The sequence below is a fragment of the Aptenodytes patagonicus genome, chromosome 3, assembly GCF_965638725.1.
Source record: "Aptenodytes patagonicus chromosome 3, bAptPat1.pri.cur, whole genome shotgun sequence".
In the NCBI taxonomy this organism is placed as follows: Eukaryota; Metazoa; Chordata; class Aves; order Sphenisciformes; family Spheniscidae; genus Aptenodytes; species Aptenodytes patagonicus.
Window position 1 is genome coordinate 85,984,125 of NC_134951.1, and position 26,875 is coordinate 86,010,999.

Genomic DNA, 26,875 nt, shown 5'->3' on the forward strand with positions numbered 1-26,875 from the left:
ACAGTCTTCAAACAAATAAGGTGCTATGTAGCTTTCTTCATTTCATTCAATTTATTCTTCTTTAAAGCTTTACGTTCAAAGCAGCAACTCTGTTTTAACAAGTGAAAATTGAGGCTAGTAACTCTTCAGTCTTTGATGAATAATTAAGTTCATCCTTAAGCCAACTGGCCCAGTCTGGGAGAGTAAAGCACTACCAACAGAAGAGGAAGATCAAGTTAGAGACCATTTAAGCAGACTAGACACACTCAAGTCCGTGAGACCAAACAGGATACATCTTGAGGGAACTAGCCAGTGTCACTGTAAGGCCACTCTTTATCACCTTTGAAAGGTAATAGTGAGTGGTTACACCCACCTTTAAAAAGCGCAAGAAAGAGGGTCTGGGAAGCTATAGACTAGTCACCATAAACCTTAGTTCCCAGGGAGATTAAGGAACAAATTCTCATGGAAGACATTTCCAGGCACATGAAGGACAAAAAGATGCTTGGAAACAGCCTGCATAGATTTATCAAATGCAAATCATGCATGACCAACCGAGTTGCCTTCTGTAGTGAGATGACTGGCTTTGTGGATGAGGAAGGAGCAATGAATGTCACCTACTTGTACTTTAGCAATGCTTTTTACGCAGTCTCCCATAGTATCTGTGTAGCTAAACTGAAAAGACATGGTTTGGACATGCAGATTACAAGATGGACGTAAACTGGCTGGACAGCTGGCCTCAAAGGTCTGTCATCAGTAATATGAATTCCAAATTAGTGGCCAGTTACTAAAAGTTTTATCAAAAGTTGATAGTAGAGCTGTTACTGTTTTGTTTTTTTTTTTTTTTAAACTATCCAAATGATGGAATGGAATGCATCTTCAACAAGTTCATGTACATGACCAAGCTCAAGGAGAACAGTTCATGTATTGGAGGTTAGGGCTGTAGCTGGGTGCAGCAGAGAAGGGGGAATAACCAGCAGGCTTTTAACAAAAGAGTAATATGTGCATGGGGCAGATACTGAAATGCATAAACCTTGCAGTATTTTACAAAAGCGGGCAAAGGAGATTAACTCAACCACACAAGTAGAGTCCTATAGCTGTAGGGTGTCTGTACTTCACTGCCCACTCTCCCCTTCCCCTGGAGGCAGCTGCTGCTGAGATGGGACAGCTGAGCTGCATGTCAAGTAACTCCTAAACCACTGAAGTTTTCAACCTGACATGTTAAAACAAACTCTCCCTTTGACAATTTGAGAAAATGGACTGACAAAAACCTTATGAAGACCAACATAGACCTGTATCTGGAACACAGCAAGCTCATCCAACAGCACAGGCTGGGGACCGACTGCTTCAGGAGCAGCTCTGTAGAAAACGACTGGGGACCCTGGTAAGCAACAGGCTGCACAGCGGCCAGGAGACCCCCGCTGCAGAGATGAAGGCTAACCGCACTCTGGGCTGCACTAGCAAGAGCATACCAGCACATCAAAAGAAGAGATTATTCCTTTCTATTTGGCACTTTTGAAGCCACATAAGGAATAGTGTCCAGTTTTCGACAGAGTGGGACAAGGCCAGCAGACAACTTCCAAGACAATTAGGGGGCTGGAGCATATAACACATGAGGAGAGGTTGAAGGAGATGGGCTTGTGCAGCCTGGAGAAGAGCAGGTTAAGGGGGGAAATAACCACAGGATCCCACTAGCTGATGGGGGGTTATAGAGAAGGGAGAGCCAGACTCTTCTCCAAGGTACAGAGAGAAAGGACAAGATGCAACCACCACAAGATGCAGCCCCTCATTGAGGGGAATCAAACACAGGAAAAGGTTGCCAGGAGAGTTTGTGAGATCTCCATCCTTAGAGATGGTCAAAAGCTAAAGGGACAACTAAAGGGGAATAGGTTCTGAGCAACCTATTCAGAACCTACCTTTAAAGGCAGCTTTAAACAGGCAATTAGACTGGATGACCTCCAGAAACGTCTTCCAATCCTATTTATGCTATAATTCCATATTTTAAATAGCAATGAAGTAATAGGCTAATTTATCCTTTTAAGATTGTCCAAATTAAAAAACACTTTGCTAGCATTTTGGAGCTAGTTTAATTTGTTGTTGTTGTTGTTGTTACAAAGTATTTATAGAAATGTGTAAGGAAGTTTTTGCAAAATGTCTTTGACTGAGAAGTCATCCATACTCTCAGAATGGATACAAAAAGATCGTTATCTCTACATAAATGAGAGTCTTATTTGTCAAATCAAGTTTAAATTAAGTTTCCAGTAGCCTTTCAAAAATCTATCTATAAAGTATGTTGGTGGTTATAGTCCATCTCCCAGTGGAGAGAAAATGAGTAGCAGCACATTACAACTAGCATCCTTTTTTTCGAAGGAACACTTGGGATCAAAGGGGCACAAACATTAAATTATTCGCTCATGCTCACCAACGACATTCCCCAGCCTGAGCATTCTACCTGCATGGATAAATTATACCTCATGGATTTCCCAGTGCTAAATTAAAACTTTGAGCCTTAATGTGCAAATATATCTAATGGAACAGGATTTTACAGACCAGAGAGGGAGAGAGAGAGAGATTTTCAGAGGCCAAACACTTTCAACAACATAAAAACTCCCCACAGCTGCATATTCAGGCTTTGACAAAAGGTAGGGTTTCTATAGCCTTCCACTTTGATGTAAATCTAGAAAAGGGTATTCCACAGTTACTAGATTTCTTGGCTGCAGTATTACTGAGCAGAAAAATGCAAGCTTGGCAGATATCTGCTTATTTCTTGTACAATATGAATGACACAAAACCAAAGACGTTATTTACGTACATTAAAAATAAAATAGATAAAACCGTTTCAAGAATGGGAATTGAAGAAGCTGAAGTAAATTAAATAGCATGGCTACTGATATTCTGGGATTTGGGGAAAACATTTTTAATTCAAGGCACTTTTTTTTTTCCAAATCTCATAAAGTACAACCTCATTAGGCTCATTTAAATGTATTTACGTTGATTTAAAAGTATCAACTGGAGAGAAGAGAAGAAAATAAGTGCTATTTTCTAGCTGCTTAAAGAGAGATGGCAAAATAGTCCTCATTTTTTACTTTTTCATTTTGAGGAATAATTGTCAACTTTTCTAATACAAAAGCCTTACTTACACGAAACTGAGATAATATGAAAAGCTTGCTAAGCCTGTACATTTCCTCTAGGACATTTTTTCCGTTTGTTATCAGCAGATAGATACAATAACACTTTAAGAAATGGTTGCAGGCATCCCTCAAATAAAAAGCATGGTAGTAATAGTCAAATCTCAAGGTATTATGAGGATAATTGCACAAGGGGAAAAGGACAAATCGATGATAATAAAAGCATATTTCAATTATCCTTTTAAAAAATCAACATAGCTTTTTTTCCCTTCTCATCCCTTTTTATCCCACAAAAATATAGTTCACTAAAGGACACCATTAATAAATCAAAACCATGAGATAAAACAAAATATTCTAGCTTTTGCAAACCTTAACTGAAAACTGAGAAGATATTTTCCATAAACATTAACATATTTTACATCAGTCGTGTTGGATTTGATTTTAACAATAGTTACAAAGCTTATAAATATGCAGTATAAAACTACAGCTCATTTCAGAAGACACTGAATTCCAAATCTCTCATTTCTTGAAAGGGAATGGAATAATTAGTGCTACACATGCCAGGGTGTTTCTTCCATGCATCTTAAAACAGAACTAAAACTTGTACGCTGACAAGTGCCAATTATAAAACTGTGAACTAAATCAAATATTCTGAAAGTTATTTCTTTTTCATAGATACCTTGTTAAAGGCAAAGAAAATCAGTGGCATTACATATGTCTCTATATACAAGTTAATATTGTTTGCTAAATTTTTATTTCATCCTTCCACAATTATTTTGCTAAATTCAACTGTACTATTAAATCTACAATTCAATGAACAATCAGCTAGGAGAGCTCACTGTCATGGAAGAGCATCAAGTAAGACTCAGTATGCATATAAAGGTCACTTTTTCTTACATGGGAGATCAGGACAGCAGCAAGACATTTTGGTGCCCAAGGCAAAACGCCTGTTTTATTTCCTCTATCCACAATAAACTTTGTTTAGGTGAGAACTCTGTTCAGCTGGAAGTAATCTGGAGATTCCTTACATGCTTGATCCCTCGAGATTATAGGTATTGAAAATTAAGTTTTTAGTTCCATCAACATGTTTGCCCTGACTTGCTATCTGTCTCATAAGAGCCATCCAATACAGATTTCTCTCATGTAGCTTCTGTTACAGCTCTATAGAAAGATCATGTGGAACAGGGCATGGCTTACATATCATTGTAAAGGTGAGAGGGTAACAATTTATTACTGGATATTAAATGTATCACGTCATACTTACTTTTGAAGAACTCTACCTACAGAACAATTAGTAACAAGGACAATAACAATTCAAGTTTCCTAGATTATACTATGTGGGATAAAACTCTCAGATACTATTTCTTAACTTTTTAATACTGTATTAATATAAACATACTTTACTGTTAGTCACGAGATTGTATATACATAATACCAGAAGTTAATAAAAACTAATTACATTCGCATCAACTTTCCAGAAAGGTCTTTAGGCTTGTTTATAGTATATTATTTAAAGTGGTATTGAGTTCTCTTTGTGTTTTCTTTTTTTAATTGGACAAGATTTTTCTTCACAAAAAATGTTCAGCCCTCCAGAACCTGTAACTCATCCATGATAAAAGCATTTCACAAACAAGTCCTCTCATTTGGCTTAATCCTTGTGGGGTTTTTTTTTCCCTATCCTGCCACCACCTTTGTCCATTGACAATCTTCCTTTCATTTCCGTCTATGCCAATCTTTTCTTCTCTGTCCCTCAAAAAATATGCCACCCTTTTGTTACAAATTTCCTTTCATTCTCTTCCACTCTGACTCCCTCAACACTTTTTGATCCTTTACAACCTGCCTAGCTTAAAAGCCATTTTGAACCTCTGAATTTACTGCCCATTCTTTGCTTAGCTCTGCATCTTTTTCTTCCTCTTCCATGACAGATCCAGATTCTTTTCTTCCTTGCCTTTTAAATACAGTGTTTTTATAGCCAGTATGTTCTAGGTGTCTACCATATTGTGAAAGCAGGCACTGTACCGGATCCTCTTTCGAGTCCCTTGTAAAGGGTCACAGAGGAAGGAGTACAGTACAGTGCTTATTTCCTGCTGTTCAAATATAGTTAGAAAGCAGAGGAAGTATGATTTCAGGAAGACTCAGGCAGTAAGAGTCTTTTAAGGACAGAAGCAGATTTTTTTTTCTATTCATAACAGCAAAAAGACTGAGCTGTAATTCATAATACAGAAAGGACAGAGACAGGTATTTTGGGGTTCTCCCTGCAAAAACAGAGATTTCACACACATTGCACAATGCAGTACTGAATACAGACAGCCAAAGTAGATCACAAAGTGGAAATAGTTTATCTGAATAATGATTCAAGCCAAGATAATTACTGTGCTGCGAAGAGTACCCTGGCACTTTGCAGTGTGAACATATCCTAGAAGAATAGGGTAAAAGTCTAGAAGACAGGCATAAAACAACCTTCTTTAAGCTATAAAACTAAATGTCATCAGAAGCGCTCTGTTTCAGGAGTATGTATATGCACATACAGTATGAAAGGCCCCAAGAGACACTTGAAGACAGCAGAATCTAGAAGAAGGGAGTCAGAAGCCTCAATAATAAAACCTTCTCTTTTGGAGGCACCTTTTAGGAAATGATGATTTCCACTCTGGTATCAGTATTTCCAATGCATTTACTGGGTATAAATATCTTCTTTTCCTCCTGCCCACCGAGAAAATTTGGTTCAGAGAAATTAGTTTACGTACTAATTTAAATGACCCCACACTTAGTGAACTTACACAAGTACTGCGTAACTTTATACATAAACCACTTGTTGTTAAATATCCCTCTGGGAGAGCAAGAATAACAGGCTGAATTTTAGTAAAGAGTTTCAGGATCCCCTGTAATACTTATGTCTTTCTATAGAGAAGAAGAAGGGGAAAAAAAAATATATGTACTAAGTAACTTAAATCTAATGCATGAATATCTCAGAACAGTTGCATTAGAAAAATTTACCTTTTCCATAGAAGAACTTGCGGTAATAATATGCTCCAAGATCAATGTGTTCTATGATGTAACGTTTCACTTTCTCTCTGTGAACGGACTGGTTTTCTCTTGGTACTTCCAGTACTGAAACACCAGCATTTGTGCAATGGGAACTCAGAGAGGACTCAAAAGAACAACTTTCACCTGAAGAAAAAGATGCTGAATTTGCCCTAGAAAGTGCAATCCGTCTATCTCCTTCCCCACCAGTTTCGTTCCTGAAGTAAGGGCAACTCAATACTAAATCATTGCTTTTCCCATCACCCTCATCAGCATCTAAATTCTCTTTTGAATTGAGGTCCTCTTTGCTTCCCAAAGGAGATTCACAGTTTCCTGTTTGGCCTGCTGGCATCTGAGTTTGTGACGCAGCTGAAGCCCCAGTGGTTATATTTTTTCTTTTTCCTACATTTACTCTGGTAGCCATTGCTTCATTTATGTTAAACAAAATGCTCTGAACATCATAATGTGCAAAACATTTCTGATAGTTCCAAGAACGAACATTTCTGTCAAGTCTGTCATCCAGATCAGGCGAAAACTTAAAAGTTTCATGCTCACTTTTAACTGTTCGCAATTTTCTAAATAGAGATGTTTCTACTGCTTCTGATTTTAGTCTCCTCTTGAAAGATTTCTCCCTGTCTCGACCAATAAGTAGGGCACTATCCATATAATCCAAGCCAGAGATCCTGACAAACTCTCCCCTGGAAATCTGCGCAGCAGCATATAGACTTGGAGAAACTGTAGGATCACAGTGGAAAAACTCAGAAAATCCAAACGGAGCAAGGGGTTTATGTTCAAAATTTTCCACTCGGTATCCTCTTAGCATTGCAAAAAAATTTTCTCCAGACAAGCCTTGTCTATCAATTGAAGAGGTACTGCCATATTCTCTGTGAAGAGCTGCTCCAGTATTTGGGTTAACAGCATTCTGGTCTAACACATCTTCAGCATCAATATCACTTATTGTCACATCACTGTTGCTTCTTTGCCTTATGGGATGAAGTCCCCTTTGAGGGGAATGAACAAAAAGATCTCCAATTGAGTATTTTCCCTCTGTAAATTCCAATTCTAGCTCTTCTTGCTGTCCATCGCTTTGGTCATTTTGTCCATTTGGAAGTACTGAGCCAACACTTTCGTAACTGGTTGGAGGTCTGTTTTCCCAAGCAGCTTTACTCAGCTCTTTAGAGCAATCCTTTTTAGGAGGCCATTCAGATACCCTTGCTCGAACACCCATTTTAGGCACAGCTGGTGTACCATTTGTTTGATTATTTTCAGTTTTGCTAGATGCATTTGAAGAAACAGGAGGACCCATGCTACCATTCAAAGCTTTAAGTTTTCTAGCAAAATAATCATCGGACTGCATGCTTCTTGAAGACTCCCTGAACTTCGAGGAAGTTCTGCTAACTTTGTGCTTATCGTCTTGCAAAGACCTTTGATCACTCATGTCCAGTCAGTGGGAGGGGAACCTCTACTATTGCGTGAATTTACTGTTACTTTTGTTATTACATTGTCTTTTATGGGCCAATAAACTGCAATATAAAAATACAGTTACAGTCTTCCCAGAATTGCAAGCAGAAACCTCAGTGTACCATTTTTGTACAACTTCTGTCAGGAGAGCAATCTTAAAACATTTCCTTCAGTTCAGATGCATTCAGTTCAGTATTAATCCAGACAAATTTCTTTTATCTGTTCATTAAAAAAAAAAAAAAGAGAAAGTGTGTTAAAATGTTTATCATCAATAACGGTAAGCTTCCAATGTTGCTTGTATATACACAACACTCCCTGAAACTGGAACTAATGAGACTTGCTTTGTATGGTTTTCTATCCTCTGCCTCCTTCAAACCCAACAAATGCAATAATCCCAGTTTCCCGTATGATGCCCACGGGATGCGAGCAGTTTGAACCTGCATCTCTCTCATGGGCTAACCAGTACACGCACACTGAATAGCAGACCAGGTTCTGCCAAGCAGAATAGCCACATACAATTCTCTCTGTGTTTCCTTCAATGCTGACAGCAAGTTAGATGCCTATTCTATGTCTAACCACTGGGGTTTTTTACATAACATGAAAGAACATAGCCATCTCTAAGCTACCTTTTTCAAGTTTGCTTGAAACTGGCTCATACACACAGGAGTTACTGGGGCAAGACTGGTAGAAAATGTAAGCAAAATATATGAAACAGATAGGACCTTAGACAAAGAAAAGTGTTTTGTCCCATTTAAAAGAACATTAAAGGTAAGTAATCTCTCCACTATAATTAATTCAGTGAATAAATGTATTTCATTCCCCCCCCCCCCCAAAGGGAGATTTACTTACATTCCTTTATTTAGAGCGTAAACTATTATTTAGCTGTGTAAAACAGTTATAGTCATTTCTGTTACATTATATTCCTCTGGTTGTAAACCTAGACTGTTAACTTAGTTGCGGTGCTAAAGAACAGGTTTGCTGTCTTCCACAAATAATAAAAGATACTAGCCCCATTGGTAAGTGTTACTTTGCTTAAAAAATTGGAATTGTTAGGATATAAAAATATACTTCAATGGCTTTAATGGTCTTAAGAATGACCATGACTCATGCTGTGAAGATTCATTTGCAGGCAGAGCCCATCCTTTAACCCACTGCATAAAACTAGACTAAAATAAGAGACAAGACAGCATGTTATGTACTTCCTGAAAAGTTCCTTGAACAAAAATGCCAACATAATGACGTTTGAAGATGCTGCAAATAAGCATAATATGCATTTACCAGAGTTTAAAAAAAAGGTCAGGTCAAATTAGCCTGGAATATGAATTCTCCCCTTATTTCAGTGAAGACATGAGGTGGTAAGAGGAGCTCAGAAGGTAAGTGGTTTTTTCAGCTATATTTAATGCCATAAAAATTCTCAAGAAAAAAAAGTGTGAGGCAGGGGAGCAAAGGAATAATATACATTAAAACTTGACAGATTATTTTTTCTGCTTGTCAGAAATAAGTACAAAGTTGTGTTTGATACAGAAAACTTTAGGACTCTTCTATGGAAATGGGTTAATAAATACAAGTTAGAGTTACAGTAACATCATGATTGACATGGTTTCTATGTGACTGTTACTACGAACATGTAACAATATAACCTAGCAGCTTACTTTCACTACATATGAATTCCTCAGAACTCCTGTTTGATGGCCAATGATGTCAATTAAAACAAAGGTTTTGGTTCCTTACAGGAGTCCAAAAGATTGTCTAAACAACTGACATGTTCAGAGAAACAGTGTTTCAAATGTAGCCTGTAGGATTTTTAAACATTGACTTATGAAAATACAACACAAAAAGGAAAATATCAGTCATAGAATCAGAATGATTTGGGTTGGAAGGCACCTTAAAGATCATCTAGGTCCAACCCCCCGGCCATGGGCAGGGACACCTTCCACTAGACCAGGTTGCTCAAAGCCCCATCCAACCTGGCCTTGAACACTTCCAGGGATGGGGCATCCACAACTTCTCTGGGCAACCCGCTCCAGTGCCTCGCCACCCTCATAGTGAAGAATTTCTTCCTTGTATCTAATCCAAATGTACCCTCTTTAAGTTTAAAGCCGTTACCCCTTGTCCTATCGCTACATGCCCTTGTAAAAAGTCCCTCTCCAGCTTTCCTGTAGGCCCCCTTCAGGTACTGGAAGGCTGCTAATAAGGGCTCCCTGGAGCCTTCTCTTCTCCAGGCTGAACAACCCCAACTCTCAGCCTGTCCTCATCTGGGAGGTGCTCCAGCCCCCTGATCATCTTTCATGGCCCTCCTCTGGACCAGCTTGAGCAGGTCATGCTTCTTTTGATGCAGCCCAGGATATGGTTGGCCTTCCGGGCTGCGAGCGCACATTGCCGGGTCGGTTGATGAGAAGCTCAACATAACACCCCCAAGTCCTTCTCCTCAGGGCTGCTCTCAGATATGTCAATATGCTTAATATTTTTGGGGCACAAGTAATATTACAAAGGTGAAATACAAGAAAACGTCTGTGGGATACACATTAACATGAATAGCTAACAGCATTTTTATCATCTCTTAGAGTGTTCTTTATACAATCGTGGAAGTGTGAGAAACATTTGCCAAAAAAAACTCTGAAGGAAAACTAAACTATTCCAGAATCGTCTTTTCTGTTTCTGCAGGAATATAAAATAGTGAGAACACAGAAAGGTCAATTTCACATATTGGGAAAGATACTTAACTTCTTATTGAACATTAATTCAATTTTCTTTGAAATTATGGTGAATTACATCTTCTAGCTTTCTTGCCTTTTCCTACATAAAAACCATACATAGAAGTCATTAGTATATGCATTTTTAAAAAAAAAAAATAAACTCTTACAAAATAGGAAAATACATATAAGGTCAGAAAAGGCTATCCTGCAAAAAATTCCATTCTTTTCTTTCCTTGTGTTAACGCTTTTTCTGTCATAAACATTTGTGCAAAAGGAATTGGACCAGGAACATAATCCAGGTTGAAATTAAATTGGGGATGAGGTGGTGGGAGGCAGAAGGAAAGAGCAACAAATGCATACTACCACCCCATTTATTTTCAATCCAAATCCACAATGTGATTTACCATTTGGCCTCATAAACAGCTGTATTTGTGGAAGGCAGGAGAGAGCCTGAAGGCTGCAGGAAAGCAAGACTTTTTTTTTTTTTTTTTTTTGGTGGTGGTGTTAGCTTAAGCACTTGATGAAGTATGGCCTGAGTATTTTAAAACAAAATTGCAAAAGGTAGTATTTAAAGAGAGAATTATTTTTCTTTACAGCGTAAAGCTGGTGTGACAGAAGACCAAAGAAATGCCTGTTTTAGAACTGTAGATTGACATTTTATTGGCAATATTAATATTTGACGATGTGATGCAGTATATTTAAGGTATACTAGCAAATATGTTTTTTTTAAATCTGAAGCTGGCCCAATTGACAAAATCTGCCTGGTTTTAATATACATGACCACTCCTGTAAATTCCTGTAAGTCAGTACAACAGCACGTTTTGGTTGAGAGCTGACCTATGCTGATGGATAGCACTATATTCTCCTGTATTTGTTGTTCTTTAAGGTTTTTCTCTCTCCATAGTAAGAAGTTAGCAACTCACAAACATCCCCCAATAGGTGTTGATACTATTTATTATAAATCGATTTTATTTGCTGAATTTAATAAACTATTACTTCCACAAAGAATGCTGTCAATATGATCATGAGTACCCTTCTCTTCAGACTTGTACAGTCCTTTTGGTCAAGTCCTTTTGGTTCACTTCTCTCTCTTTTCATCTCATCCTAGCATTTAAGAATGGAATCACTGACAGATATGGTCAGAAAAGAAAAGCTGGATGCCTACCCTGCTGTTGTGCTCCTGCCAATCCTTCCCACTAAGGCTGCTGGATGTTATGCAAATAACTTAAGTTCCTTCCACACAGCTACAAAGACTTCCTTCTGAGCTCAATACAGCAGCTGGTTTGTTAGCCACAGTTACAGTTCTTTAACATGGAATGATTCCAAGTTTCCTGGGGACCTGGATACATGCCCACAAATATTCATTGCTCTGCTACTGGCACAGGAACAAGAACTGTACTATTGGACTATCCTGTCAAAAGGAGGCTGTTCGGTAATGCTGCCTCATGTCAGCCTTGATAGATGGAAATGAATTATTTAAGAAGTCTTTCTGTGATCATTTTGTTGATCAAGACTTTGGAAATCTGCCTCTATTATTATGTAATGTTATCATCCTAAAAAGAATGCATAATTTGGATGAGAGCATTAATCTCTACTATTTATCAAGATGACAATTCTATAAACCATGACTCTCAAGCTCTACTGATCCTAAAAAATGGGAAGTGCAATTTGATAAAATAGGAGTATAGGCAGGAATAATATGCCAAAAGCTGAAGATCAGACATTTAATTTGCATTCAATTGATTCTATACAGCATTTTCTGTGTGCTCAGAGTCTGTAGTTTCCGCTCTCTTCAAAGAAACACATAGTAGGGTAGCAGTGTTATGTATTTTGCCAGGACAGAAGAGTAGCAGTTACACAACGGCTACTTTATGGGAATCCAAAGCTTGCAGGAAAATTCTGCCTTCAGGCCCATACCTTTAAGTGCAATGAAAAAAGAACAGTGCAAAGGAGAAATGAACATGGTTCATAAGGTACCTGTATTTTCACAAGTTCTGGACTAGATAACCCACTCAAGAAATCTGTCACAAGGCATCATTTCCCAAAACTAAGGTTGCCACTAGGAAAAAAGTAAGTAATTTTTGAAAAAGAAGAAAATAATACGAAAAAGTTTTTTTAATGCAAGTTCAAACATGTTTCAGTTTGCTTATTTTTAAAGCAAAACTACGTTAGCAAGTGTTTTCAGATTTACATATTTTCAGTATATCTATTAACAGCATTTATTTCTTAATGATTTCTAAATCAGAACTATCCAGTTTTCAGAAGCAAAATGATGGCTACGCCTCGTTTTCAAGCCATGCTACTTATTTGTGTGTCCAAGCCAGAAAATTCTGGTCACATCGAACTGTGATATATCATATGACAGTTGATTATGATGTCACACGGGAGAATTATTACTGCAGATAGGAGTATGGAAGAGGAAAATTAGTTCTTCATGCATTTATTTTCATGCAAATGTCTTTAGAAAACCATGATATTTAAGCATGATTGTCTTTAAATAGAATATTTCTTTCAAAGTTTTCCATGAGGCACAGTGAATATTAAAGGATAACGCTAACTATAATTGAGCCACTTATTCAGATTGCAGCTGTGGAAAATGGATTGGAAATAATACAATGAACAAATTATGAGCACAGCTCATGAAAAAAAATGGTTCAAATTATTATACATCAAATTTACAATTAAAGCTATAACTACTATAGTATAAATGGTTACTTCTCATACGCATATTTCAGATACTTGATTAATATGTAGACACAGACAAGAGGTGGAAGAAGGATGGAAAGCCCCTCATTTAGCTAATGGAAATACATATGAGCTGCTGTGTAGTGAATATTTGTTGCACACTTCTTTAGTTGTGCTGTATTTCTTCACATTTATAGTGTTTGCCTGCGAGAGAAATGCAAGAGTAGAAACTGAAAAGGGCCCTTTGTTGAAATGACATAGTTACAGAAATGTATCTACAGAATAATCCACCAACAATCATACCACAGCTTAGCTGATTTGGGGGTTGGGGCGAAGGAGCTATAACTAAGAGTGACAACAGCTTACGTGATTCTCAATGCTGGTGTAAGACCTTCACATGTCTTATCAAAACAGTGGAATTGCACCAGTCCCAAACTAGTGCAAGATTTGGGGTAGGAAAAAAAAATATTAAAAGTCACACTCTGTTTGTTCTTAAGTGACTGTTTGTTCTCTGTTTGTTCTTGAGTAGTTAAACATTGGAACATTGGAACAGGCTGCCCAGGGAAGTGGTGGAGTCCCCATCCCTGGAAGTATTTAAAAGACGTGTAGATGCGGCACTTAGGGACATGGTTTAGTGGACATGGTGGTGTTGGGTTGACGCTTGGACTCAATGATCTTAGAGGTCTTTTCCAACCTTAATGATTCTATGATTCTATGATTCATTAAATACGGTTCCCTTCTCCAACAAAGAAAATGGCAGATACACGTAAATATTGAGACAGAGAAGCAATGTGTAATTTTGGAGCAATGGATCTTTAGAACAGAACTTTGAACTCCACAGCTGTTCAGTACTGTTCAATGAAAGGTGTTTTATTTTTGAGAAAGAGAGTCCTCTAATAATAACTGCTCTCCTTCAGTCACAGGTTGAGAAAAATCTCATCATCATCTACAGGAATAATTGTATAAGATTTAACAGTAAACCACAGACCCCTCAAAAATATTAGACCTGCATTTGTCTTACGGTCAAGATCCCCCACCTGTCATCTTGGCTTTTCCAGAGAAAACAATTTAATAAATCACACCTTCCAATTACTAAACTCACTACTATTAGTTTGTTTGGGTTTTTTTTTAAACATACCACAGCCATTTATTAAAAAGAACTAAGAAAGCAGTTAGTTACAAAATATATACTGTCTTTGGTATAACTCATTATACCAAAGAATACCTATCACAAAGTTCCAGCAGCTTCTCTTTAACATATCTTCTGTTACTTTCCCTGAATATTTGCTCTGACACATTGTATTGCAATTCATGCTGTTTCATTAAAAAACACTGTTCAGGTTTTTCATCAAGCAACCTAGGTTATCTCTCAGTCAATATCAATGTTTTATATAAAGCTATTACTGACTAGAGTATTAGTGTCACTGATTTTAAAATTTGTTAGAAATCACCTGGTACTGAAAAATGTTAGATAAATTTGTGACTGAGTGATTTAGGACTGTATTTTCTTAGAATATTAATACCAGTATTCTATTGTTCCATTAGCACAAGTTTTGACACTGAGATGCATTAAGGCTAATTCGATTTCCAGAACAAACTGGATATCCTCCTATTCTTACAGCTCTATTAGAAACAGTTCAATTATGCAGCCTATGCAGAGTTTAATTATGAAACTGGAATTGAAGTTATCTCTTGTTCAGGTTGAACCATGTAAAGTAGCAGAGTGAAATCACAATTATGTTGAAATCAATAGCGAAACTACCACTGACACACACTGAGAATCTTTCCTTCGCACTCTTCCAATTCAGTTCAGCTGTTTATAACTGAAATTCTGGAACTTAACAAAATATATTAAGGCCTACAACATAATGCAATTAATGAGGTGAAAAGGAAAGATCTTAACATGAAATGCTTAGACCAAGGAATTTGGAAAAAGGGTTGAAAAACATCTGCAAGCACTGACTGCTTATTATGCCATGAGAGGGGATTAAAAAAAAAAAGCACGCACCAAACTCCTCATACATTATTGTTAACCAATACCATTTTTTGGCAGTCTGATCCTTTACTAATTACAAATAGAAGCTATATACCTGTCAGTCAAGTTCTTGTATCAGTAAAAATTTTAAATGAACAGAATCCAAAGTGCCTTTGTTTCCTTTCATTCGTTCCATTCATGAATCTAGGTGTCAAGGGCAGGATAACAAAAGAGAACCCTACTTATTGAGCCTTAAAGAATTTGTTTTGTACAGGGAGACTAAAATGACATCCAGAACACAATTTACAACCATGCACATTATCTCTTCAGGATAGAGAGAAGTATGGCAGGCTGAATGACTAAGACATTTCCCTACCTTAAAGTATTTAGATGTACTTATGTCTGCCTACAACATTTCACAGTAATTACAATTTCCTTGTAAATATATTTATCCTTAAAATACTGATAATACAGAATTTTCATTCCAGTTTCATCTTGGAGAATGAAAAGTCTTTAATTCATAATGATATAGGCATGTCATAAACAAGAGTCATACAAAGAAATACCAGGCAGCAGACAAACACAAGTAAATTTTGTATAAAACTTTACATATTCAGTGTAGTTCAAGAGCTTACAAAGTAGGGAGTAAAAAGCTGTTTACAGGACATGTTCTTTTCCTCAGGTAGTAGAACCTATTCAGTAAGAGAGTTCAGATTAGACAGAGCATGAATGAATCGTCTTTACTCTTCCAGAATAACTTTCAGTTACAATACTGAAATATTGCATTGAAGCAAGTTCCACTCAAAAAAACCAAAAAAGTAATTTACAGTGGTCTTCTCAAGCAAGTTGGACAACCTCCGAGTCCTCAGTAAAAACAGTACTGTCTACAGGCTCAGAAATTGTCATACGTCCACTGATTCTTGAATTGCCCCTTCCTGCTTGAATGCATGTATTCTAATTTAAATTTTATAATCCCCAAGGCAGGGACTACTTCTTTGTCCTGTCCCAACAGGATCCTCATATGATGACTCCACTGTACAGGATGCTAAATACTATGATAATCCAGTTGGTACACAAGAAGTGTACCAAGTCACTTTCAGAGGCAAAGCTTAGAAAGATAAAAGACAGGACTTGTGCACCACATTCACATCATTCAAACACAAGGAAAAGGACTACCATGTACTGACTCTAAGCAACCATTTGCATAATCCAAAAGGAAAGACAGTAGCTGCTGAATAACCTGTCACATGAAAATGAGCTCTTGACAGCCAATTGTATGCATTGGGATAACACTCAAAAGAGAAATTCAGCATCTGTAAACCGATAGTGGAAGGTTATACAGAAAGGAGAATACTCATATTATATATTGAGAAAGGAACATACTACACGTGTTTAATTTCAAAGCCTTTTACCTTCAAGTTGTTAAAACACATTACAAATACTATATTAAAAACTTCTAGCATTCTTAGTTCTTGTAAAATACTAGCAGAAACAAAGAGCAACTCAGCGGTTTAGAAGAAATAATGGAAGTATATTCCATTATTTTAAAACAATGAAAAGAACATATTCTACCTTCTCCCAGAATTAGTCACATCAGAAATTATATTTTTTGTTATAATTCTAGCTCAGTGCACGAAACGGTTATTGACATTCCAATAGAAAAGCACTCTGCCCAAGAGCAGGCATAAAGAAAACCGGGGGGGGGAAACAACCCCAAAACCACATAATATTAAGAAATGTCCCATCTGGTTTCATAAAAGAAAAGAGTAACAGTGTAAGAATTTTTGCCCTCACAATATATAACAAATTGCTACGGATGGAATGATGATATAGAAAAATTAGAAGTAGTTAAATAACATCATTATCTATACATAACAAAGTCAATTTACAGAAATTTGAAAGTTCAGGAACAAGAGGTGAATTCTAACAGAAAATATGTTTAGATAAATTTCTGACTGTGTTAGCACTGTATTTTCTAGAGAAAGTATCTCAAACCTTTTTTGGGAAATGTGTGTAAGGCTGTTTTCACATACTGCATACAATTGCTTCTGATCGTTCTGAAAAAAAATTAAGAATATTGGAGTTGGAGCCTCCTGGGGTATCTGAAGAAATGGTTTTTAATGAAAAGTTGATAAGAAAGGAGAGATGTGCTAACATTTTGACTGTTTTTTCACAGTCGCAGGTAAAAATTTGGTAGCAGGTTCAGAGGCTGCACTGAAGCTGAATAAGGAGTCAAGTAATGGAAGAAGATAAACTGTTCAATAAGGAGAGAAGATTGCAAGCTTTGACTTTTCAGAGTCAGTATGCCACGCAAATTCGTAAGAGGCAATTTCACTTTTTATAGGTCTAATACAGTAAGGCCCAAAATAAAGCTTTTTCATCCACTCAGTAAAAAGATAAAACAATAAATCTGTTAAACAGCTGAGACTGCCTATTCCACGAAGCAGGTTTCAGATTCTGACACAGGATGCAAGAGAGCTTTTGAAATGTACAAAGCCCTTTTTAGCCAGACCAAGAAAGTTCTTTTGTATGTTTCTATTATAACTGTGTTTCATAGTAAAATGCTGCTCCAGGCAGGAGGAGATAATAAGCCTGCCATGTTCACTTTGGAGAGGTCAGACTATTTGCACTGTCCTAAGCACGCACTTGGATTCCATGGTATGAGCTCACAAATCCATACATCGGACACCATCTCCAGAGATCACCAAATTCCTCCAAACAGCAAAACACTCATCACTAGAACAATATTAATGCTACTTCCACCAGAAATACTCTCTCCAATGCATCACAAGACATACTGCATATCACTTTTAAGGGCATCTAATTTTTTTCAAGTAGAAAGAGCCTACTTAAAGCAAAAGACACACCCAGTACATCCATTGGTGAAAGATATAACAAAAGAGGGTGCATAGACTTCAATCATGGGGACACAACAGCTTGAGTTTGAGAAATAAACTCCCTGTTTCATTCAAAAAATCTTCTGTTTTGCCAAATTACCATTAATAAGACTGTTAGTGCCCGAAAGAAACAGACGTTCTGGAGTGGCTTCAATGGTATAAACAGTAAGGACTGTAAGTGATAACTGAGAAGAGGTTGAACTCTTGTTCTACTTATGTTCATGAGAAATGGACATGGCGTACTACAGGCCTCCATATACTTACTGGCAACAGACCTTGCTGGCTCAAAATAATCAGATTTTTGCATTTAAGGCATATGTACGAGAATATATTTTATAGATAACCTTTCAAAGGTCCATCAACTGTATAAAACTTTGCATAGCACAGAACATCTGCATATGACATTAATGCTCTGTGTCTACAAAGTTATACTGTTTTATTACACATACTATTTTATCCCATTCCCTGTTGTATGTATTTGAGAGGAAACTGCAATAACTAAAATTAGACTTGAGAAACCTTGTTAAATATAGGTTTTGTTTAGATTTGTCCTCATATTTTGCCCCAGTATAAGAAGTATCAAAGAGACGTTCTTTGAGAGTTTTCCTGTAATAAAGCTACCTGATGACACTCAAGTTGGTCTACACCAGGACTCCAATTTCTGTATTTATTAGAAAAGCTCACACAAAGTTAATTATTCTAGCCTCTTTTGGGAAAAAATATTATTCCAGAAAAACACTATTTTGGTGATGCTCTAGAGAATTCCTAGACAGGCCTTACAACTGTAGGTCTGTGACAGCAGAGGGTCATCCTCCAGCTCCTACCCTGTCATGTGACTAGGCAAATTGCAAATGCACTATACAGCCTCTCTGTATATATGCAGCATCATCCAGTGATTCCTCAAACATTCTACAGTTTCCAAATGAAATGCACAAAAGCAATGTGTTGATTCCCTTCCCTTCTTCTGCTAGACCTATTGCATTCACCTGACATTTCCAAACACATGCAAGTGAGCCTGGACCACCTAGTACTGAACAATACAGCTTGGGCGAAAACACACCTCTGAGGTGGGCAGCCTACAGGCCAGTTGTTCTACAGCTTCACACTGCGATTACCTAGTTCTTACCAAGTGAGTATTTACAATAATGAACACAGGGTTTCTCCAAATTTTTCAAGAGTGTGGCTCCTGTTTAAAGTCCTGTCATTGTGCCATCCTGACCAGCCGTGTTCCTCCAGGATGGATGAAAATAGTCTGTAATTACTAAATGCAACTGTAGACATTCACTTACTCTTTAGAAACTGAGCTGCTGCAGCTAACACCACTTTTTCTAACACTTTGCAACCTCTGGGCAAAGAGGGAATCACAAAGTGGATAAATACAGTTTTAGAAGTTCAAGTTAGTTCATTTTTAGGGGGAAAAAAGACCTTAAGTCCACTTCATTGTTAAAGCAAAGGAGAATTTGAATAATCTCACCCACCATAAAAGTTCACAGCAATGAAAAATACTAAAAGAACATGCTCTCCCACTAATTAATAAAGAAACATTGAACACTGCCTATGACAACAGATGGAGTGTTGAAAAACTCAGAACATTCTAGTGTGGAAGAGATCTAAAATATTCACTAAGAAGAGAGTACAGAGTGCATGTAAAAAGGCACGTTTTATGGAAAAAATAGAAATACTAGCTTTGCTTCTGTTTCTTATGTTTTTAAGAAAGTAAGACAGAAAAATAAGTTTTATGCCATGTCATTTGGCAGTAGAATGGCTCTGATGTCATAGTTCTGAACTATTTTTAGTAGTAATAGAGGAAGTGGTTGATTAAAGTAAAATAAGTTTTAAAGAAAAAGGAAACATTAGCCTTTATCTTCATTGGTTTTTTATGGAAACTGTTTTAGTTTGACCTTGGTTCTTTATTAAGTGGTATGAAATGTGAGGTAGCATAAACTGAAATATTACTGGCCAGTTTTCCGAATCTTTCAAACTGACTGGGGTTCTGCAGTTTCAGATGTCAGCAAGTAACTTCTCACATACTTCTGCACTGCTTTAGAGCTCTAAAGTATTATCTCACATCACTGCATATCAAGATCTTTTAAATAAGTTATTTTTTGAGAACAGAGATTTCACTTTTTTCTATCCTTTCCCTCTGAATCAAAAGAGCAGAAATTACATATAGAAAGAAAATGCATTGAAATCTATGGTGACCATAATACTCTTAATTCATACAGTCTTACTACATAAAAGCAAAATTGTTTTTCATTTTACAATGTAAATTTGGAAAGCAGATCTCATAATATTAACAAAATACCTTAAATATCTTGGTAGTTACCAAATAACTTGGTAACTTGTGTCCACGTGACATTTCCAAGCACATGCAATTGAGCCTGGACCAGCTGGCACTGAACAATACAGCTTGGGCAAACAAGTGCCTCTCTGAGAGAGCCAACCTATAGGCCAGTTGTTCTACAGCTTTGTAAAGTCACAGTTCTTTTTTGATGAATAAAACCTTTTCACATAATTCTAGACAGCTACTGTTCTTCTGTTTATGGAGTGAGAGAGTTGCTAGCAGAATATTGTTCTTCATTTTTCAGCAACCCGCTCAAATTCAGTACAACTTGATAGCAATAAAAAGTCATTGCCATCTTTCAGTGATCATTTGATCTCTTATCTAGAATCAAATTGCTGTCAAGCTAAACAACTTGTTATCAATGAGACTTAAAAGGGTTGTAACAGAAAATAATTTTCGTGAAAGTTTTATGTAAACTTTATGGAACACTTCCTTCCGCTTCCCCCTCAAAAAAAATACAAAAGAAAAAACCCAATAAGATAGCTTAATCATTGCTCTACAGTTTTGCCTTTAGTTTGTTAAGTTAAAGTACATGTCAGAGAACCTTCTAGAATTGTCCTGCTGAGAAAATATGCTATATATTTTCATTTTAAACAGGAAGAAAATAACTGTCTTCAAAACTATAGTGTAGAAACACATCGTTCAAAAATTCTGAGCCAGATCAGGAAGACTTCATTTTCCTAAATTGAAAAGATGACTTCTCGTCATATATATGCATTTTCCAGACAAAGTCATCGTCATCACTGGGGTTAAGGAATGCAGATTCAATGTTGTATTCCTTCCTGTTAGAGAGACATTAAATAAAATGTCTATAAGCCTTTCTTGATTCTTAGCATGACGACAATGGAGTAAACTAGCCTTTAAAAAGCTACAACCCTAAAAATAAGTTTTTAATAATTCAGGAATCTTACTTCTTTGCTCTCCCCCTCCCCCCCATGCTACTATCAGTCTTATCTCTTTCTTTGGATTCTGAAAAAAGTCTTGTATGGGGTGACACATGAGATGATAGCTACAAGCTATCATAAGCGTGCTATCGTCTTCCTATCATCTTCCTAACTTTACTGCTTTATGAAAAAGGGCCAAAAGGCAAAAATTTTGGAAAAAGAAGTCTTGCTTTAAGATGACTTACTGAAATACCCAGTAATTTAATAATCAGTAATTTACCTTTTAATAGCTCTCTGAACACACTAATAAGAAATAACACTGTTAGGAAGTATGAAAAATATAACTGTGGTCCACTATTGGTAAGCATGGGGAATGTTAATTATAAATTCACATTCATCTGGAATGGTTTGCTTTTATAAGGCCAATTTTATTTTAACTTTTGCTTTTAAAATTCTGATTACATAACTCCCCATCCAATAATTCAGACACTGAATTTTATATTTGATTTATCAAGTTCTGCTCCTTATGTAAATTAAAACATTCAAAAAGGAGGGTATAATTAACTGATCCAAAGTGTTCACACACAGGCATAGTAATGCAGTGTAGGCATTGTAAAAAATCTGCCTCCAAATTTCATTATTGGCCTTGATTTAGCACAAAATTTCAGGTCAGCCAACAAACTGTATATCATTCATACAGACTGCACATTTCTGGAACTGTGTTTTTACTTGGTGTCAGTGCATATCTCCCTCTTTTTTTCAGCATATTTGCATTATAGAAACTACAGATGTATTCAAAACCCAAATTTAGAAAGGAACAATCACATTTGCTAAGTTTGACTCTTAGAAAGCTCGTATCAGATTATAAGAGAAACGACACATTTGACATATAACCTAAGTAAATGGCATTCCTTCTCCTTCCCAATGCATACTCACCTACTTTATCAGTAAAATCCACAGATTATTTTTCCCCAAAATTCAGGACATTATCAAGTAAATGCTATTTTCTTTATAGCCTAGAGAAATGTTTTCCCCTAAACTGAACTCTGAAAGCATATTTGTCAACAAATTATAAATTGCTTACAAAAGGCCTCAGCTATTCACGTCAACATTATGTATGACCCTTTAAGAAAAGTATCCTTATCTAGGGCAATTCATAATGTGAGTGATTTTAAAGGATTTTCTATAGAATCTGCTCAGCTAGCTTTTCTGCATTTTTAAACAAATAAATGTACATGAGAATAAAAAAACCCCAAACAACCAAGTCAATTAAAGATGCACTAAAATATCCATACAATAAGTTAATGTGAATTTCTGCTAGCTTGAATAAAGTATGATGAGTAGTCTTTTGTAATGCAAAAAGCAATAAAATCAAAATAGTCAAGTATCAGTGATAACCACCACTTGTTATAAATTATTTTTCACTTCTGCTGGTTTTGGCTGGGATAGAGTTAATGTTCTTCACAGTAGCTGGTATGGGGCTGTGTTTTGGGTTTGTGCTGGAAACAGTGTTGGTAACAGGGGGATGTTTTAGTTACTGCTGAGCAGTGCTTACACACAGTCAAGGCCTTTTCTGCTCCTCACCCCACCCCACCAGCGAGCAGGCTCGGGGTGCACAAGAAGTTGGGAGGGGACACAGCCGGGACAGCTGACCCCAACTGGCCAAAGGGATATCCCACACCATATGACGTCATGCTCAGCATATAAAGCTGGGGGAAGAAGGAGGAAGGGGGGGACATTCGGAGTGATGGCGTTTGTCTTCCCACGTAACTGTTATGCGTGATGGAGCCCTGCTTTCCTGGAGATGGCTGAACACCTGCCTGCCAAAGTAGGGAATGAATTCTTTGTTTTGCTTTGCTTGCGTGCCCGGCTTTTGCTTTACCTATTAAACTGTCTTTATCTCAACCCAGGAGTTTTCTCCCTTTTACCCTTCCGATTCTCTCCCCCATCCCACCGGGGGGGAGTGAGCGAGTGGCTGTGTGGGGCTTAGTGGCTGGCTGGGGTTAAACCACAACATCACTTTAAAAAAAAAAAAACAAAAAAAAAAAAAAACCAAAGATATCCAGAATATTAATAAATACTTATGTTTCTATGCAAGCATATAGTTCAGTTGCTTGAATTTCTTCCAGCCTAACTGTACGGGAGCAAATTTTTGTGCATGTTCAAGGCCGCATTCCTCAATATGGACACTCACACTACAGTGTGTACATAAAGTAAGCAAAAATATTTTTGCATACAAATGCATCCATACTCTCATTAGTCTGTAAGTCCATGTTAACAATGATTTTTCAAAAAAGTATAAAGATGGTACTGAAATGTACATTAAGTTAAATATAATCACAAATTCCCTCTCACCTTGTTCTTTAACTACCCTAAACACTGTTTTATAGGCTTAAATTGAACTAAGCAGAGATTTTATAGACTCTAGAATATTTTTAAGACTATGGTATCTAGGAGGAAAAACACCTCTTCTTCCTAGAGGATAAATAGCTTTCTGAAAATGCAGACTAAATTTCTGGTCAACAGTTTTGATTTTACATGAAGCAAGACCTTTTTTTCCCCCCCTTATCTAGAGAACTATGTTAAAATTAAAAGCTTAGGCAGCAAACTGGGCCAAAACAGAGGGGTGCAAACTTGCTAAGTAATCATCTAAAGCCATATTTAGAAAAATTAAAAGGCTACTTGCAGTTCAGAAGGCTTGATTATATGAGGCCTGCATTGGCAGTGACACAAATTTAAATTAGTGAATTGTAGCAGATTACTCTGAGAATGAGGGTGTGGGGGACACCCGCTAAAACTATGTTTTAAGGAACCATGTCATTCCGCTTAAAAGAAGGTTGCACAGCTTCAGTCTTATTTTTCTTACTGGTCTTATTCAGGAATCCGCTCGTATTTTCTATCCAAAATACCAAGTCTTGAGGGAAAAAAACAGTGCCAAAGTCTCACGAATTGCTGTTTCAGCATATAGCAGCCTTTCATCACATCATTAACTAGGTTGTCCGCATTTCACTAGGAAGCTTTCATTATGCAAATTTATATTTACAAAACAAATAGCATATATATGGTTTTCCTTCCATTCTAACGATTTGTTAACTTTCCATAAAAGTGATGGTGTGCATCTGCATGCCAAGTTTGCTGCATACACCAGGAATTCTTTGCCTCTCATGATGTAGCTCCCATCCGTATTTATTCCAGTGTTTTCCTTGTAATGTAGGAGTCTTTCAGTCTCCCATTTTTATCTCACATGTTGAGGATGTTGTGCGCTTCTTCACTTCCTCTTTTCTCTATTTCCATATACTAGGAAGCATGTATTCACCAAATCATATCCAATTCATGCAACATTCTCCTTCTCAATCCATACTTATATCATCTTCCTTTCAAGGAGTACAAGCCAGATAGTTTACGTGTGTTAGGACCATGACACCCTTTGGTCTGGAATGAGAGTGTTCACAGATAATGGTTATTCAGGCATAGCTATTCAGAATGTAAACAGGCCAATCAGGTAAATTAAGATGCCAGGCAAAGTTAGGATGGTAATGGTTGTCATCAACCATTTATTTAATTTGCAGGCAGAGATGGCAAAAGCTAGCAGCTTTGCTAATCACCAGCCAAAAGCTCCCACATGTCCACGCTATCTTCTTTGTTTTCCACCCAAGTCAATTGGTTTCTGCTCAATGATGCCTAAAACCTTCCTGGAAAACTCAGAATTAATCCGACCCCTTGTTCAAAATAATCTGCTATCAAGAAGTGATCTATCTGGTCCTGGCAAACTCAGCCTCCTATAACAACCTGAAATCAAAAGAAACATCCTACGTCATTGTCTTCCCCCAAGCCCATTTCTTCTTCTTTTACAAATATCCTTTTCCTTGTCCTTTCCAAGGTCTACTACCCTGACAAAATCCCAGCTTTCCAACATAGCATTTAAGTTCAGCTGACTTTAAAAGCATGTCTCTGTTTTAGCCTTCTTATCTAGAAATAGTCACTTCAGGTTCTATTTCATTCTGCAGTTTCACTATTAATTTCCTCACTGAATGCTTTGTCCTCTGATGTCACTACTGTTCCTCTACTGCTGTTTCCTTTATCTCAATATTTTTTCCTTCTTATTAATATCTTCCAAAAGTATCATTCATCAGTCCTTTCTATTCTACCAAGATACACCTCTGTGGTATCCAAGACAGTCAGATAAGACACCGGCCACCATTACTAGCATCAGTTTCCTGGAAAGAAGGATAAAGGAAAGTAAGGTGAGTAAGGAAGCTATGGGACTTTTTAAAATGTCCACTATGCTGTATGATTATTTAAATATTGTTTCTTTTGCTTTGAATAAGAACGGTCTGCACAGTTAATGGCACAGCTCAACAGTTAATACCATGCATTCACTTAGGTGCTAATCCATCCATCTCCTGTCAAAACCAAGGCAGAACAAATATGTACTTCAATGTGTCCTTAAAGTCAGCAAATGATCTACTTCAAACAATAGCCTAGAGAGAATTCCAAGGAACAAAGCCCCTCAGAGAACACTCTGTCAGCAACCCTCCTTCAATTACAAAAACTGACAAGCCTAATGAGAAAATGAGTAAACACAAATAAGATCTTAAAGACCACAAATTACACATTTTTAGTATAGATAAACTAAAAATGAGACATTAATATGGAAAACAGAATGTACAGTAGCCCTGTGGTACTATATCATATGTTTTTTTAAACTAGAATTATTTTTAAAAATATCTGTTTCACTTTTCAACTACTACTTTTAGAGGAAATACGATAGAAATATTTAGCCTTTGCTTTTAAAAAAATAATAATTAAATACTTCAGAAACTGATTAAAGCTACTTGAAAGTATTCAATTAATCTTTGAATTTAAACACTGAGATTACTACGTAAAAACCTCAAAGATGCATATCGAAGCCACAAAATAATTTGAACAAATGGAACAAGTATGAAGAAAAAAATTACAACACCTGTATCAGGAGAATAACTGAAATAACTGTTCTTGATCAAAGTACTTTATGAATGCAAGAACTCATATGGAAGACAAAATGGGAATGCTATATTATTTTGCCACATCTTCCTGGAAACCTGCGTTTCATAAAAGGAGTAATGTGTTAACTGGAATTAGTTTTTTCTTGCTAAGACACTTCAAAAATACCTTTTAATAATAAAAAGACTAGACTTGGTGTTCCAGTCAAAACAATTTTTCCACTGATTAAATGAAAGTGGGGCTCTCTATGCTTACTAATAAAACTCTTCATGAAAGAAATAAAGGCCTATCAACTCACGAGTCAATCAGTTCTTCCATTCTAATAATCAATGTGGAAGTCTCCCCCCACCCATTTCAGATGAAAGTGTCTCTCCTATTTGAACGGACTTAGTCTAGTACCAACTGCACATAAGAGGTGACCTTGTTGTACACAGGAACCACTCAAGGGAGAATTTTAGAAGGAAATAGTTCTTTACTGCTGTGTTTTCTCCAGGAACATAATTTCCTCACAAGTCTGTACAAGCAGCTAACATTATGGCTGGTGAAAGGCCATGCACTTTGTCAGACATACCTGTCAACTCATCTGGAGGTAAAGCAATGAGTCCATCTAATTTCCTCCCAACTACTTAAGAAACTAGAATAAGTTAGTTAACTTTTTAAAAATACATCAGTAGTTTAATATTGTCTTAAAGCATTATTAAAACTGACTTTCTAGTTAGACAAAAGCAATTAAAAGCTGCAAAAAAATAAACAGGTCTTCCTAATGCAACAGTTCTTTTCATATTTGGTGTTCAATCACGGTATAACTTGAATGAGTATTTGTTG

The 26,875-nt window shown here is 36.8% G+C and overlaps 1 protein-coding gene across 6 annotated transcripts in view; it reads right to left on the minus strand.

Annotated features, from left to right (window-relative positions):
- Window positions 1-26,875, minus strand: part of SIPA1L2 (signal induced proliferation associated 1 like 2) — a 156,021-nt gene that overhangs the window by 78,214 nt on the left and 50,932 nt on the right. For all 6 annotated transcript variants that reach the window (XM_076334120.1, XM_076334119.1, XM_076334118.1 and 3 more), the window contains exon 3: window positions 6,099-7,805. In XM_076334120.1, the coding sequence (XP_076190235.1) occupies window positions 6,099-7,563 (1,465 nt within the window). In that variant the 5' untranslated portion in view covers window positions 7,564-7,805. The remainder of the gene's footprint in view (window positions 1-6,098; window positions 7,806-26,875) is intronic.